The sequence below is a fragment of the Thermobia domestica genome, chromosome 12, assembly GCF_964235325.1.
Source record: "Thermobia domestica chromosome 12, izTheDome1.hap1.1, whole genome shotgun sequence".
In the NCBI taxonomy this organism is placed as follows: domain Eukaryota; kingdom Metazoa; phylum Arthropoda; class Insecta; order Zygentoma; family Lepismatidae; genus Thermobia; species Thermobia domestica.
Genome location: NC_137465.1, coordinates 162,579,628 through 162,595,656, shown reverse-complemented (window position 1 = coordinate 162,595,656; position 16,029 = coordinate 162,579,628). Strand labels below are relative to the sequence as shown.

General features: G+C 36.2%; 1 protein-coding gene across 1 annotated transcript in view; it reads left to right on the top strand.

Annotated features, from left to right (window-relative positions):
• Positions 1–15,425, top strand: part of LOC145666167 (uncharacterized) — a 172,674-nt gene extending 157,249 nt beyond the window's left edge. Inside the window, exon 5 of the mRNA XM_081733246.1 lies at positions 14,613–15,425. Within this exon, the coding sequence (XP_081589372.1) occupies positions 14,613–15,402 (790 nt within the window). The 3' untranslated portion in view covers positions 15,403–15,425. The remainder of the gene's footprint in view (positions 1–14,612) is intronic.
• Positions 15,426–16,029: the final 604 nt, after the last annotated feature.

The window sequence follows — 16,029 nt, the reverse complement described above, 5'->3', positions numbered from 1 at the left end:
AGCAGAAAAACTTAGTGTTAATCCAGGAAATGTAGGACGTTAAGTGCCATATTTGGTCGTGCATTATTCTGTTGGAAATTGGCTTGCAGTAAATAGTCCAGTCAGTGATTGGAGGATTTGCAGTAAATAGGCCACAACTAGGTTTAACACATCGTTGATGTGTCAAACCAGTGAAACCGTATGAGACACAAGCAGATTCAGTGGCATACCATATCAGAATATTAGGAGCAGCACCAGTATGACAATACAGAATGAAGGCTCTCTCAGCCTGTTTTCAGGGAGCCGAAAAACACATGGCAACCATCAAGATGCAACTACCAGAAGAAAGATGAGTTCGAAAAGTTTATATTGTGTCATTTGTCTCTCTATGTGTGACATTCTAAGCACCATTGAAGCAGTTCCCGCTCATGTGCAGTCAAGGGAAGCCGCGACATGAGCACTCTGAAATATGTTATGTCCTCCAGATGGCAATTGGAACATAGTTACTGCACGACAAACCCCGCATTTGTGCTTCAGTGTTCAGAATGTAACTATCCAATCCGCCTTAACCAGGTCCACGATATGACTACAATCTTGCTCCGATATATGACGTAGCTGTTTGGATCCTGCATGTCCTTATATATTGCCTTCCAAGAGCCATTGTAGGTGCAACCGCTTCAATATGGACACCAATTGTGTGAAGAAATAATCTACAGTCGCTATGTGTCACAGTTCTTTTGTGTTGAAGGCGGAAACCTGCTGGAATTGTTCGATCAACGAAGTATTGTTCAATAGTCCAGCTTACTCGCCGCATTTCAACAGTGCGTGACTACTGTAGCTCTCTGATCTATCTACGAATGTTGTTTCCAGAAGGTGTGGCAGGGGTAGGCCGCGTAGCTGCACTGGTTGTCATTTAACAATCTTTCCATTAGCAATAAATTCAGAAATGTGAAATCATCGTGATGCCTCCTTTTTGATGTTACATGTTGAATGTCATGTGGTGCAGTATTAGCAGGCAGATAAGGGTCCTTAAGAAGAAAAATGGGTTGAATTTCCCCTCCAAAGTATATTATATTAATAGGTATGGAATAATTTTGGTCTTGAAAAGATAAATGAATCTGAATTGGTCAAAGTTTTGCTGTTGATGTTTTCCTATACAAATAATCCATGAACCAATGGCAATCATAGTGCTCTCAACCTACAAGGAAGAAATTAAGAAACCAGAAATTGCACGTAGGTAGGTAGAAATGCAACTGCAACTTACTATAATCATACATAATGTTGCTCTTTAACATAAAATATGAACCTTAACAATTTTCAGTGTTGCTATCCATAGAAATTATAGTGTTTCCAGAATAACATTTCCCAAAAATCTAAGTTATGGCAGCGTCTAGAGGAACAAACTCAACTACATTTGATTACGTACCATGTTGTCTTGGAATTCTGTGAACTACTTTTTAAATAATAGTTGTGTTTAGTTTGTAATAAACAAAATAGTTTTAACATACAGTTATTAAAATTAAATACTAATGTTATTTAAAAAGTAGTTCACAGGATTCCAAAACAACATGAAACATAATCAAATGCAGTTGAGTTTGTTCCTCTAGTCTCTGCAGTAATTTAGATTTTGGGGTATATGTTACTCTGGTAACACTGCAATTTCTATGGATAACAGCACTAAAGATTCTTCAAGTTCATATTTTGTGGCGTCCAAACCACAAGGGAAACAGGTCCAATTACCAATGTAAGAAAAATAGGTAAAGAGACCTTAAACGCTAAATATGTATTAAATGACCAAAAGTGGACTTGTTTCCCTTTTGCACACAATGTGACATATCATGAAGAAAAAACGAGTAGTTGAAGGCTGCAGGAACGTTAAATTGGAGAGGGTAGTTCAGGTACAAGTTTGTAGTGACTCTTTACGAAGCATGGGTGCATGTATTGAAATTCAGTAAAAAGAAACCAATCTTCTATCGTCTTCATTATTCCAAAAGTTGTTTTGACAGAGTACGTGAATGAAAAGAAAGTTTTCACGTAGCTTTATGGTTGTTGGTTGTTTTTCTATAATGACAAACTTATGGCATGCAGATTGGGCAAAAAGGTTAAAATGAGTGCAGCTTATTACCAGATGAGCATTTTGGAGCCACTATACCATGATGTTCGATCCCTGAATGCCAGCTACATATCTCGCATTTTCATTCAACAGGACAAGGTATCCAGTCACACAAGGTAGTCACACTGGAGTGAAAAGCTCGTCACCTCTGATACAGTTCCCATGGATTTCTGTGCGTTGCCGTTATTGAAAAACGTGACGGGCTCAAGGCCATAGATGCTGGTAAAGCCTGGAAATATATAGAAATAAAATGAATACAACTATTATTGAAAAGAACGTTGGGCCGTCGATAGCCGCACAGAGTCGACGGTCTTTTGGAAAGGTTGTCAAGAGGAATGCAACAGACTTGATCACTCTGTGCCTCCTTCAGTGGAAACTGACAACAGAAACTGACCAGGCATATCACCAGAACAGAGATATGTTCAGGCACAAAAAATTAGATGCCATGTGAATGGTATAACCTCTTGTGACTCACTTACTGTGTAAGGCCAAGGCTCAAATTGTAAAGTTATTGATTTTATAAATTACGTCTAGCTTCTACCGTAACTATCGCAGAGATATGAACTATATATGAATTTCTCGGTAATAAAAAACGCTGTCTAGAGGCATAAGTTACATTTAGCCTACAATGTAGAGTCGGAAACAAAAAAGTGGGATACTCCTATTATTCTGTCTTGCTTTTCTGAAAATTACTATCATAGGTCACTGAACGCCGACTTCCCTAACTAACAAGTGTTTGCCAGGAAATCATCTAGTATTTGCAAGGAAGATTTGAATATTCTTAAAGTATGTATTATGGTCAAATATAATAAGTTTGACGAGGTGTTTTCTGTTGTTGGATTCCTAGAAACTAAATACAGATGATGAACTCTTCAATTCGATAGTTCCAGAAGCGGTACAACTGATTAAGAAGCTAAATTTTGAAAAAATCACTGGCTTTATTCAACTTGCAGGCATTTCTTTCTCTCAATCTTGCAAAAATATTATAATATTTCCACCAGACCAACGTGTATGAAGTAAATAATGACATAAGCAGGACACCTCGTCACAATGACTTCGAAACATGACTGAAGAGAAATACCAGCATTACTCACGAAAAGGATATAAAAGACGCCGGCAGGCCTCCGGCGGCATCAGTTTGCGTTGAGATTGATCAACCTCACCCACCTCTCTCCGGCTGCTGAAGGCTAAAAAGAAACTCCATTGCATTGTCCGACTGCTGTGGGCTACGAACACCTTTACCTTTTCCATCTGTTGTGTGTTAGAAAGATCCTTATATTTGCTCGGCTGCTGTGTGCTGAGAGGGGTCCTGTCCTGGCTGCTGTGGCCTAGGACGTCCTTTCTTACTCAACCTCCCTTCGGCTGCTGCGGACTAGAGTTTAACTCGGACAGTCATCTTACCAAACCCTCTAAGATCTTTAGAGAAACAAATATCTTATTTGATCTCATTTGCTATAAAGCCAGTGCACATATTCCACATAAACATTTGAGACATTTGTAATAAAATAGCAACGGAACTAAAAACCCGTGCATCTTTGACTCTACAGACTCCTGCACAGAAAATATTACATGGTGCACGCGACTGGTTCAATCAGGACTTGATTGAGAGAACTAGTGCAATAATTTTTCCTATAGGACCCTCTTTTTATTATCGGAAAAGCAAACTTATATTTTACCTGATACTTTTCTTGATTTTTTCTTATTGATTGATTTGTCAGGCTAACTTATGAACAATTGAAACAAATTAATATATCTAAGTCGGCCGAAGTTACCTACATATAAAGCGGAACATGAATTTTTTTAGATTTATTAGGGCGGGGGCGAACCGATTGATGTCTATTTTTTAAGGAAACTGAGGGCAAATCATCAACTGATGCCTTTGATTAGAGAGCAAATATCTTACAGAATATAGCACTTGAAACATTCCAGAGAACACCTTCTTTTCAAACTCATCTTCATTCTCTTGGTACCGCCCAGGATCTAATAAGAAAGTGACATTGTATCGAAATTTCACAAGCAATCTATTTTTTATGGCCAGCTTTCCCGAACCTTGAACTAAATTAATAATCCTATTATTCTTAATCGAACTATTACAACACAAATGCAACAAACCATTTCCATTGTGCAAGCAAGACAAGCAATTCCAAATTATCACTATTATTCACAACCTTTGCCCTCGCGCTGCTAACGCAAAACACACCTCCCACTTACTCAACTTCCAGTTTATCTCAACATATATTTCAACTTCAAGTTCAAATCCCAACCCAAAACGCACCCTCTGAACAAGTTAATATTAACAAAAATCCTAATTACATAACCAGGATAGGGGTTATGGGTTCCAACTAAACGGGCGAATTATCTTTAATGATCTCTCAAAACGCTATTCGAGGTTCACAGCATGGATGCAATAGAACCAACCGGAACCCAATCAAAGAAGGAATTGAAATTACTGGGAATAGTAATAACAATAACACAGAGAAACGGCAAGAGTAGCGGTAGTAACAGCAATAATAAAAAGTTTAGGAAAGGCGGTAGGATTTCTGTATTCGCTGTTTGTTGGAAAAACAGGCATGGCACCTCCACTTACAGACAGAACCACGGAAACGCATAAGCAAGCCCGCAAGGCCTAATTAAACGTTCTCTCAGGACACAAATAGAAAACCAAAATCTTCGAGGGCCACTTTTAAACAACAGATTAAAATTGAATACCAAGCTATGGGCAACCAAAACGATCAACTGGGATTATCTAACATCAGAGAGAATTTTTTCAAATTTGTGATTCATCCCTTAACTAAACCACAAACAGCGATCGGCCTGAAAACTCTAGTTTGTGTAACACAGTTAACAAACCACTTATTAACATCAAAGTCTATTCAAATACTCTGCCTCGATAACTGACACTGAATCCTCTTTGTCTCTATAGGCAAGAAAAGACTTACCTCGAAATTGTAAATTAATTAATCGCACAAATTAGTGGGATTTCAAAAAAGCTTATTAATTTGAAGCTCAATCTTTATATTAAATTTCGAATAGGAATCTTTTCACATTACTTTCGAATTTTGAAATCAGGTCATTGTTAGGGGTTACCGAATTCTTCACTACTATTTTTTTTATCACTAAAGAAAATAAGAGACACCTTGAAAGTGGATCTACAAAAAGCTCACGAGCACCAACAATGATATTTTAATAAACCCCACAGCCAAAAGAAATCTTATCCGAATCAAAATGTCTTAGTTTTCTTCCCTTTCATTAAGAAAGGACTGTGGAAATTTAGTTTAAGTCATAATTTGGACCAGGAACAATAATCTGTAAACTTAACCCCAAATTGTATCGGATCCAACTACCAGATACCTTTAAAACACCGACGCAGGACGTATCTATTGATAGTTCAAAACCATTGTTTCAAGACGCGCAACAGTGAAGAAAGATGAAATCACACAATGGAAAAAGCTACTTGAAATCAGTCAGCCATATATCACACACCCCACGGCAACAAAAAAAAGCAAAAGAAACTGGCAGAATTCTTTACTACGAACAAAGTTCATTGTAACCATTAGATCATTTTAGTTTTAATAGCAAAATACGAAAGAATGACAATGTACTTACCTTCATTAACATATGCTAAATGTAACGTTTTGGTGGCTATTCTTAATCCATCGGGACGCGCGCCTTTCCGTATAACACGAGGATGCTTTTTGAACGTTCTTTGGTGGATACAAATATTAGTGTCTGACAACTAACTGACCATGAACAGAGCGACGTCCGATCAGACACGGATAGGGGAGAAATGGCCAAAAAATACATTGCAGTTGCTAACCGCTAAACTCAAAATTAGACCCTACACTAGTTAACGCAAAAGAACTGTACCTGTTGTACTTTATACAACAGTGCGCGTCCCGGAGGGTTAAATGTACCTCACTATTACGTTGCAGTACTTCAAAAAACAGTTCATTATTTTTTAAAACATGTTTCTTTTACACCCTTTTTAAATACTGAAAATTCTTTACTTTTTCTTTTAAGTTCCCCTCTAATACCGTTCTTCTCAAGAAAATTTCCGAAACTCCTTTTCAATTAACGGCACACGTTCTAAATGACCAGCTACTATTAACCCCAATTAACTATAATTGAGAACTATGCAATTTGCTTTCTTTCTTATAGGAAAAATACAATTCAGGTGAACCACCTTCGCCATGAATACTCTACTGTACCTTGTTTTGCTTACATATTTAGAAGAAATAGATATGAAAGAATGGTATTTCAATAATAACTAAATTCAAACTTATTACTTACTATGAAGAAACTCAGTTCATATCTTACAGGCTGCATTTAGATTTTTCGGCCGTTAAATTAAAAAAAAACGAATCATGTTGAGGCGATCAGGAATTGATATCCATATTACATGAAAAAGAAACACAATTCATAGAGAAAGTAAAAGATATAATCTCCTATGACTTCCAAAGAGAGTATAGCAAAAGACCAAAGCGGATGAATTTTAATATTATCAAGGGTACCTAATTTTGGCCTAAGTAGGCTCTCTTTATATGAAAATAAAAAAATTAAAACCAAATATCCAATAGATGAAAGCATATTGTAACAAACTTTACAGTAGCAGTAGAAAAATTAGTTACACAAATTCACCATGAAATTCTTCAGCTTGTCTGTACCAAACTACAATGACCGTTTCTTACTAACCCTATTAAATTTCAGTGGTTCGGATTCCACGTTAATCAGTAGGTCCACGTCTCATATACCCTCGCTGCTGAACGGGACGTTAAACTCAAAATTAACTCAACTCAACTCAAATACTTGAACAACACTTTGACCATACAATCCAAAGTCTATTACAGAATAAAGTTAACAGTATTTTGATCAAACTCGCGTTGGTGCGTAAAATAGTACAAAATAATCCTAACCTCAGAGGTTCATTAATCGAACAAGAGTCAGGAGTATACTACCAATGTTCTAAAGCATATGTAATTTCCTTTGATTCTTCAATTGCAAATTTAAACATAATTACCGTATGGCAAGATAGCCCCCCCCCCCCACTTCAGAAAATTGAAACAATGACTAGGTCATTCGTTTGTACTCGTTTGTACCGTTTGTACCGAAAATATTTTCGTTTGTACCATTTTCCTTATAGGGTTACTTGAGAGGTCAACTGGGGGGGTATCTTGGCGCCAAGATAGCCCCCCCGTATCACAGCACAAAAAATTGAAATACACCATTCGAAAGCAAATCGTTTGTACCGTTTGTACCTAAAAAAGTTTTGTTTGTACCTTGATAGTTTTTGAGAAATAGGGGATGATATTTGGGGCAGGGGGCTATGTTGGCGCCAAGATAGCCCCCCGTATCATAGAACAAAAAAATTGAAATACACCATTCGAAAGCAAGTCGTTTGTGCCGTTTGAATAGAAAAAAGTTTTGTTTGTACCCCGATAATTTTCGAGAAACAGTGGATGACATTTAAAGGGCTATCTTGTACGCAAGATAGGCCCCCGTAATGTGTACTTTTTTCATGCCCATTAATAAGTATTATGTAATATCTCAAAATGCGTTTTGTGGACTAGTAGTGTTTCTCCACTCATGGATTCAATTAAATTTTATCTATTTGTGCCCTTTTCCGTAAATAAATACCGTAAACAGAATAACAAAGTGTGTACAAATTCAGAAAGAAACTGGATTCACATAAGTAATCTTAAACAAAATAAATAAATAAATAAATAATGAAATGTTTGCTCACCTAAACTGCGTCCTTCCACGTTTCAGCTTTACACCAACTGAAGAAATTAACTGTTTATATCTGTCACATTAACGGCTCGAGAAGCTTGCCGCTTTCATAAACAATAGACGAAAGGAAGTAGGTCATTGCTGAATAATACGTATTTACTTACTGGAAAGGGCAGAAATATTGCACATTTAATTGAATCGGTGAGTAGAAAGAAACTACTAGTCCACAAAACGCATTTTGAGATATTTGAAAAAAGAACTTTCGATTCTTAATATCACAAATGTACAGTCGCCATTATAGCATTCTGTTATAACGTGCGAGGTCTTGCAAATTGCACTGCTCTTCATTACAACTTGTAGTTCTACAATTTAAGTGTTATTTTTGCCTTTACCTCAAAATAGCTTATTTTGGACTCACACTGTTTTCCCACTCGCCGATTCAATTCTAACGTTGAGTTATTTCCGGATTTTTTTTTTTCTATTTGGATATGTACAACCAGAATTCTAAATACACATCAATTCACATGAATAAACAAAAAATACTTATTAATGGGCATGGAAAATGTACACATTAGGGGGCCTATCTTACGTACAAGATAGCCCCCAAGTGTCATCCTCTGTATCTCGAAAACTATCAGGGTACAAACAAAACGTTTTTCGGTACAAACGGTACAAATGATTTGCTTTCGAATGGTGTATTTCAATGTTTGTGCTGGCGCCAAGATAGCCCCCCCAAATGTCGTCCCCTGTTTCTCGAAAACTATCAGGGTATAAACAAAACTTTTTTCGGTACAAACGAATGACCTAGTCATTGTTTCAATTTTCTAAAGTGGGGGCCTATCTTGCCATACGTACATAATTATCCATATTCCAGTAACACAAAATAAGAATTACCACATTTTGTATATGAATTACAGTAATGGTTTTCTTACTAATATAGCATATCTTCACTTACAAGCACCGAATTATGTTTCTTGCACTAGTTCAGGCATTTATGAACTCGATTTGTCTCTCTGTCAGACGCATCTACTGTTTTCGATTTGCAAAATTCAAGCCCATGCGAGGTCCCAGCAGATCGATTACCTTTGTAGTATAATTTTCCAGAATTCTATATTAAGCTGTCATCTCAAAACTAAATTATCAAAGATAGAAACATTCTATCTTTGCACATCTATGGACGTCCACTTAACGACAAGGAAACTCGTTAAAATTACAAAATAATGGAATCATATTGTGGCAGCAGACAGTGTTAATTTTTCATTAACGTCTTTTTTTTTCGTTACGAACAGTTCGAATATATAATCATTGAATTATTACACCTACCTTCTGTCCACTCGATAAACTTTACAATAGAGCATAGAATGTTGCCTGGAAATACACTGAACCTGCAACTTTTCAACAATCGATCACCTCAATGAAACACTCCTGAGACGAGAGCAGAACTGATTATATAGCTTATTCGGAATTCAAGCGTCAGTCGTTAAATAAATATAAGCTAAATATAAATTACATTGTTACGGGTATGAGTAGTATACTATCGAGCAAGAGAATTGATATATGTTCGTGAACAAAACAGCTGTGCCCTCTTTATGCTGACGCATGGCATTTTGCATTCAGCCTTACAGATTTATCTTCTGAAGAAATATTTTTCTCTCTTTGTGATGATGACATCATTGATACTATTGCAAGTAAATCTAAGAGACGTGCTAGTCAATAGAATCGTACACTCCACTGATGAAATTAAATTATTATACATCTGAGTGGTTATGTGCAGCTTTCACCCCGAAGAATATTCTGTAGAGAATTGAAAAATACGCTTAACAACCTACATAGTTATAAATGCAATCAACAGACAGATTTGACTCATGTTCATCTAACAGATAATGTCCGTATCAATAACTTGGATACGATTATTTAGTACGATTATTCTTTATACCCTTGAATTCTAATTTTCAGACGAATGTCTTGATATAACACTACAGTGTAGATGAAGCGATGATCCCTTACTTCGGTAAAGATGAATGTCAAACTGACAAGCCTGTCCGGTATGGCTTCAATGTTTGGGTAGGAGTAATGCGTGTGGAATGTGTGCTATGGATCTAGCCATATCATGATCGAAGTACGCAAATCAATGAGAAGTGCAAGGATTTTGGGCTTAGTCTTCTGTTGCTCCGTAATTTAGCAGCAAGCAAATCAATGAGAAGTGCAAGGATTTTGGACTTAGTATTCTGTTGTTCGTAATATAGCAGCAAGCAAATCAATGAGAAGTGCAAGGATTTTGGACTTAGTATTCTGTTGTTTCGTAATATAGCAGCAAGCAAATCAATGAGAAGTGCAAGGATTTTGGACTTAGTATTCTGTTGTTCGTAATATAGCAGCAAGCAAATCAATGAGAAGTGCAAGGATTTTGGACTTAGTATTCTGTTGTTCGTAATATAGCAGCAAGCAAATCAATGAGAAGTGCAAGGATTTTGGACTTAGTATTCTGTTGTTTCGTAATATAGCAGCAAGCAAATCAATGAGAAGTGCAAGGATTTTGGACTTAGTATTCTGTTGTTCGTAATATAGCAGCAAGCAAATCAATGAGAAGTGCAAGGATTTTGGACTTAGTATTCTGTTGTTCGTAATATAGCAGCAAGCAAATCAATGAGAAGTGCAAGGATTTTGGACTTAGTATTCTGTTGTTCGTAATATAGCAGCAAGCAAATCAATGAGAAGTGCAAGGATTTTGAACTTAGTCTTCTGTTGTTTTATAATATAGCGGCAAACTAGTTGCTTTCTGAAAACTCGCATGTAATAAGTGTTTACTTTGAGTTTTACATTCCTCAATCTTTTATAGGGCCTGAAAAAAACGTGAAATAAAGGAAAATGTGTAATTGAAGACAGCAGAAGACTGAAATGTTCAATTTTTGTTTCGTCAATATATATCCAAAAAAAGAGAAAACAGGTATTATTATCGAGCTTGATATCGTCCCCTATACAGATCAAATATGTGAGAAGTTAACACGTATGATCGGAATATGAGTCTTTACAGAATTTAAATCAGGGGAAAGAAATGGTATTACCATTTAATTTGGGATTGTATGGATGTAGCAGGAAAAAAGCTTTGGATAAAAGCATGATACTTTGGCATTTTTAAAAACAGGTATCCAAGATATCGTCTTAAAATACGGATCGTGAAAGTAAGCAACAGGGTGGGCATCAAATCCTAGACTTAAGACATGATTGTATAAACTATTATGTTGGTCTTCATAAAAATCATGCAATGTGTCTATCATTCAGAAAATGTCCTACAAAACGTCGAAAGTATGATTCTGGACTCTATGTTCAATGTTTTATACTATACCACACAAAGTAAAAGATAATGAGAGTGAAACACTTAAAGCAAATTAAAAATTCATATCTTATTATAGATAATATTTCCTGTTTCAGGTTATATATACTGTAAAGAATTTTAATATTGTGTTAGAAATAATTTAATAGCTGAATAAATATGGATGCTACCTAGTTGTATGTTTTCAATTACTTACAAACTAGCTCTAATATTAGCTAATGTAATTAGCGGAATTTATAATATACGACTGTGCGTTTTCCTGACATCCCATATATGGGACACCCCATTACGTCATAACTCCTGACTATATTACGTTATTGGGGGACGCGGTGGTTCAGTCGTAGAACGTTCAACTCCGGTGCTTGGGGTCCCTGGTTCGATCCCAGCTTGTGCCATGTGGACTTTGTGGTGGACAAGCACCGTGCTTGTGGGTTTCCTCTGGGTTCTCCCGTTTCCTCCCACTTTCTTCATTCCACCATTTCATTCATTTCTCATAATTACCGTCTTCTTTAGCCTAATCGACATACCCGTGGGACGAAAAACTCAAAGATTTCGTTTTCATTTTAAATTACGTTATTAAAAATTATAATTATACTTGAGGCCTTGAACAACATACGGTACAGAAAGAGTTCACAAAAAAATTATTTCTAATGCTTCTCAGGGATATCTGGAGTAATAAGAGGAATTAGTGTGAAAAAAGCTGGTAATACGGGAAAGTGGGAGGAAATGGAAGAACCCCGAGAGAACTCATGAAAACGATGTTGTCCACCACAAACTCAAGTATATTGGGATCATACCAGAGACATCCAGCACCAGAAGTGATTAAGTGAAGACTCTTCCACTGAGCCACTGTGCCCCTGTACGAAATAAAGTTTCAAACAGTTTCGGAATTGTTCTTTTGGCCATATACCTGAGAGATGTTTGTTAATTCTGTGGAGAATATTCCTGATACAAAGATTACTAATCTGTAAGTCACTTTGAAGAATTCATTACGGATTACGTGGAGGACACAGTAGGAAATAGAATGAAAAAAATGAGCTCCATAATTCAGAGGGGTTTACTAATGTTATATACCAGAAATCTTGCACAAACAAGGACGAAAATGAAGCACAGAGTGCCAGAAACAAAGACAGACTTTATTCAGCAAAGTACAGATCTCAATGTTAAATGACCTTCACCCACCTCTGAGATAGCTGTTCAATCTGCAGCTGATATATTAGTAGCAGGTTCAGAGTTGAAAGACTGGCGACAAGTAGAATGCAATTCATCATATGAATTGAACTGCCGACCACTCAGGAAATGAATAAGAAAGCAAAAAAACCTAATTCGTTGGTAAAACATCCCGAGTATAGGTGGAACGAGGTGAAAATTCAGTCTCGTGAACTTTAGCCAGGATGTTGGTCACTCTTCAAGAATACTGACCCGGTGCTTTGTCAATTTGCAACAGTAATCTCTTCTTCCTCGCTAATACCGGATATTTCTCGTTTAGAATGACATAAACTTGGCGTAATTGTTCAGAATACAATTTACCTGTTACCGCACGACCTTCTGGGACAAACTCCTCATGGACAATCCCATCAATATTCCACCATAAACTCAGCATGAACGTTTTTCTAAATCTGCTCTGTTTCACGAGCTATTGCCTTTTGTCATCTTTTCACCCATTGCTTACGTGTATCAGATTAAAAAAAAATACCCACTTCTTGGCTCCAATTCTTCTCCGAAAACGAAAATCATATGGGTCTTGTTGCAATCTCTGGCAAATTTCTTCTCTGCACTGAGCCTACATGCTATTTAATGGTATAATCTCTGTCATGTCAGCTACGATTTACTGTTGATTTTGATGTCCCAACCATATGTACTGAATTGTGATTCAGTATTTACACCATCCATAAACAGGGATACCCATGTGCTGAGCTTGTCTGCGAGACTTGATCACCTGCAGTGAACCAACAGGAAACTGTCAATTGATCTGTCCTTTTTTTATGTATAAAAATCATAGCACTGCACGAAATTTAATTTCTCTCACTCATCTAGCCCCCTTTGACTTCACTGGAACACTTACTACATATGCTGTTCTTTCCTCCACTTGCTGCCATGAGCCTGTCTTTTGTGCCTTCCAATAGACTTTCACTCTTAGCGCAACCTACCCTCGCAAGCTTCACGTCATGCAGCGCTGTGTGCTGATGGTGCAAGACTTCTGGGACAGACTAGTAAACGATATTTTAATTCAATTTCTGCAAATTGTTGTTAATGGGTTGGTCGAGCATGACGTACTTCCATCAATACTTCTGCCATTATGTGCTTCCGACAGGTATCAAAGAAATGTGCTACATATGTTCGTATGTAACTTACAATGGATGGGTAAGCAATAATCAAATTTCATAAGTACTTCCGGCACCATACGCTTTCTGTAGTCTCCAAAGACATTATCTACATATGGGACGTACATTGGTTGAGTTTTGCGTTGACTGATAAATTTTATATTAAAAGAGAAAATTTAAGTTTTGGTTTATATTTCCAAAAGAAGGAACCATAACGAGCAAATGGATCAACTGTAAAGAAGGTGAGGAAACGTATTTACATGAAAAAAAAGTAAAACGGACACTGGCCTATGTTTCTTTACCCAGCATACCCGTAAATATAAGTTTGGGGCCTTGCTGTAAAAATCATAGTGGAACTCATGAAATTACGTGACAAGCCAATCAAAATAATGTAGGTAAAATATTGTGTTTTGGACAAGAGTGCAAGATATATTCTACTAAATATTGTTATAGATATTTACTAGTATTTTAGATAAGTATAAAATATAGAGAAGTGAAACGAGAATATAAAAAAATATACCATGTTTCACGAAAAGGGGAAAGTTTTGTTTCTTGTAACTCACAGGCTAAAAATCGGAAATTATGTAGGAATTTTTTGATCTCATTATTTGTAACAACGTTACGTTGAATGTTAAAAATACGTAAAAAGTTGATCTAGGATGAATCGTCTCCACTTCTATGAAATGAAAAAATTGAAGGATATTTTTCCATATAGCGAACTTAACTACATTTAGAGTTTCAACATCTTTATTGATAATGACCCAGCACATATTTCTGAACATACGAAATTATTACAGATAAAACACATTACAGCTTACAATAGGCATGGGCGGAGTTATGGGGGGCATGGGGGGACATTGCCCCCCAACTTTTTGACGAAAAATAAAAATATCACCTATAAGATAGCCATCTACCAAGACCTCCAAGACCGACCAAATGGTCTGCCCCCACTGCCCCCCAGCAGACAATTCGTAGCTCTGCCTATGACAATTGGAGAGAAGTGCATCTCAATTTGGTAGCAGTTTAAGATTATCAATTTTCACAATCCTTTATATTTATATCGCATTGAACTAACAGAATTATGAATTGTTATTGACACATAATAATACTGAAATATTTCTTTGTATATTTGCAGTCCCATCATTGGAATTGCTGAATATCAATTGGAACAGCTGTACGATCATACACTGCTTCCTACGTGCATCACAGCTGCTAATACCTTCTGGAGATCTACGTTCTTCGTCATGACAATCATTGCCTTCTTTCTACTGCCTCTAGGAATCGTTGTTGTCGTCTACGCCATTATTGCGCGTCACCTAATGACTCCTTCGGGCCTTGTGTTTAACTCTAAGAAGGAAGGTAACAGTCTGAGAGCCCGAAGGCAAGTGGTAATTATGTTAGGGACTGTAGTTGTGTTCTTTTTCATATGTTTATTACCTTTTCGTGCTTTTACGTTGTGGATAATTATTGTTCCGCATGAAACTTTGAATTCGTTGGGTTTGGATGCGTATTACAATATTTTATATTTCACTCGAATAATGCTCTACCTCAATTCTGCAATCAATCCAATTCTTTACAATCTTATGTCCTCAAAATTTCGTGACGGGTTCCTTAGATTGTGTGGTATTCGAAGAAAACGTCGTGGCAGTCCACTTGTTAGGAAAGGAACTATTAATACTACATCCACTTCATGTTCAAATAGCCAACAGCCTTCTAAAGGTAATCAATCTCCCAGTGCACCATTGAGAAAGAGTTTTACTAGATTGTCACTTGACTCCAAAACTATGATTCTCACAGGTTCTCCCGAGAGTTTGCTGAGTAACTCGGAGAAGATTTCTAATGGTCGTAAATATAGAGCCCTTGTACTTCATAGATTGCACAGTGACACAATTGTCAACAGTAAGTTACCAGAGAGTTATGTTTAAATTTTCATCTACCAAAGAGAATCTATACTCTTATCACTTTCACTTAAAACTTTTACAATTACACTATAATCCTTATTAATAATTTTCATTACTAACAATCCTTACAAATAAATTCCTTGAAAATACTTTCATTCGATCTAGTCAGTAAAATATATTTACCTGTATCTAATAATCAAGACTATTATATTTTATCAAAATATAACAAAATTGGTAACAAAAGGAGAAATTGAATTGCAGTATAAATTATATAAAAATTTATGTAGTTTTGCAAAAGAACAGATACAATTTTACAAATATGCTAAGGATTTGGATAAAACTTTGTTACAATGTAATTTTTACACTTATTTATCAGATGTTAGTCTTTTCTAAAACTATAATTATAAGTATATGAACAAATACTGTTTAGAAATGGAACTTTTTTTTGTGATATTTGGTTCACCATTTTTAACAATTATACGTATATATGTTCGTTCACATGTAACATACATTTTCCAATTCTAAGGCGTTTCCATCTTATAAGGCGGTTTTTGATATAATGCAAATATTAGTATTTCAATATATCAACACAATGGAAAATAATATCTAATCATTTAGGAAGATTACATTATATTCATATATTTTTCGAAT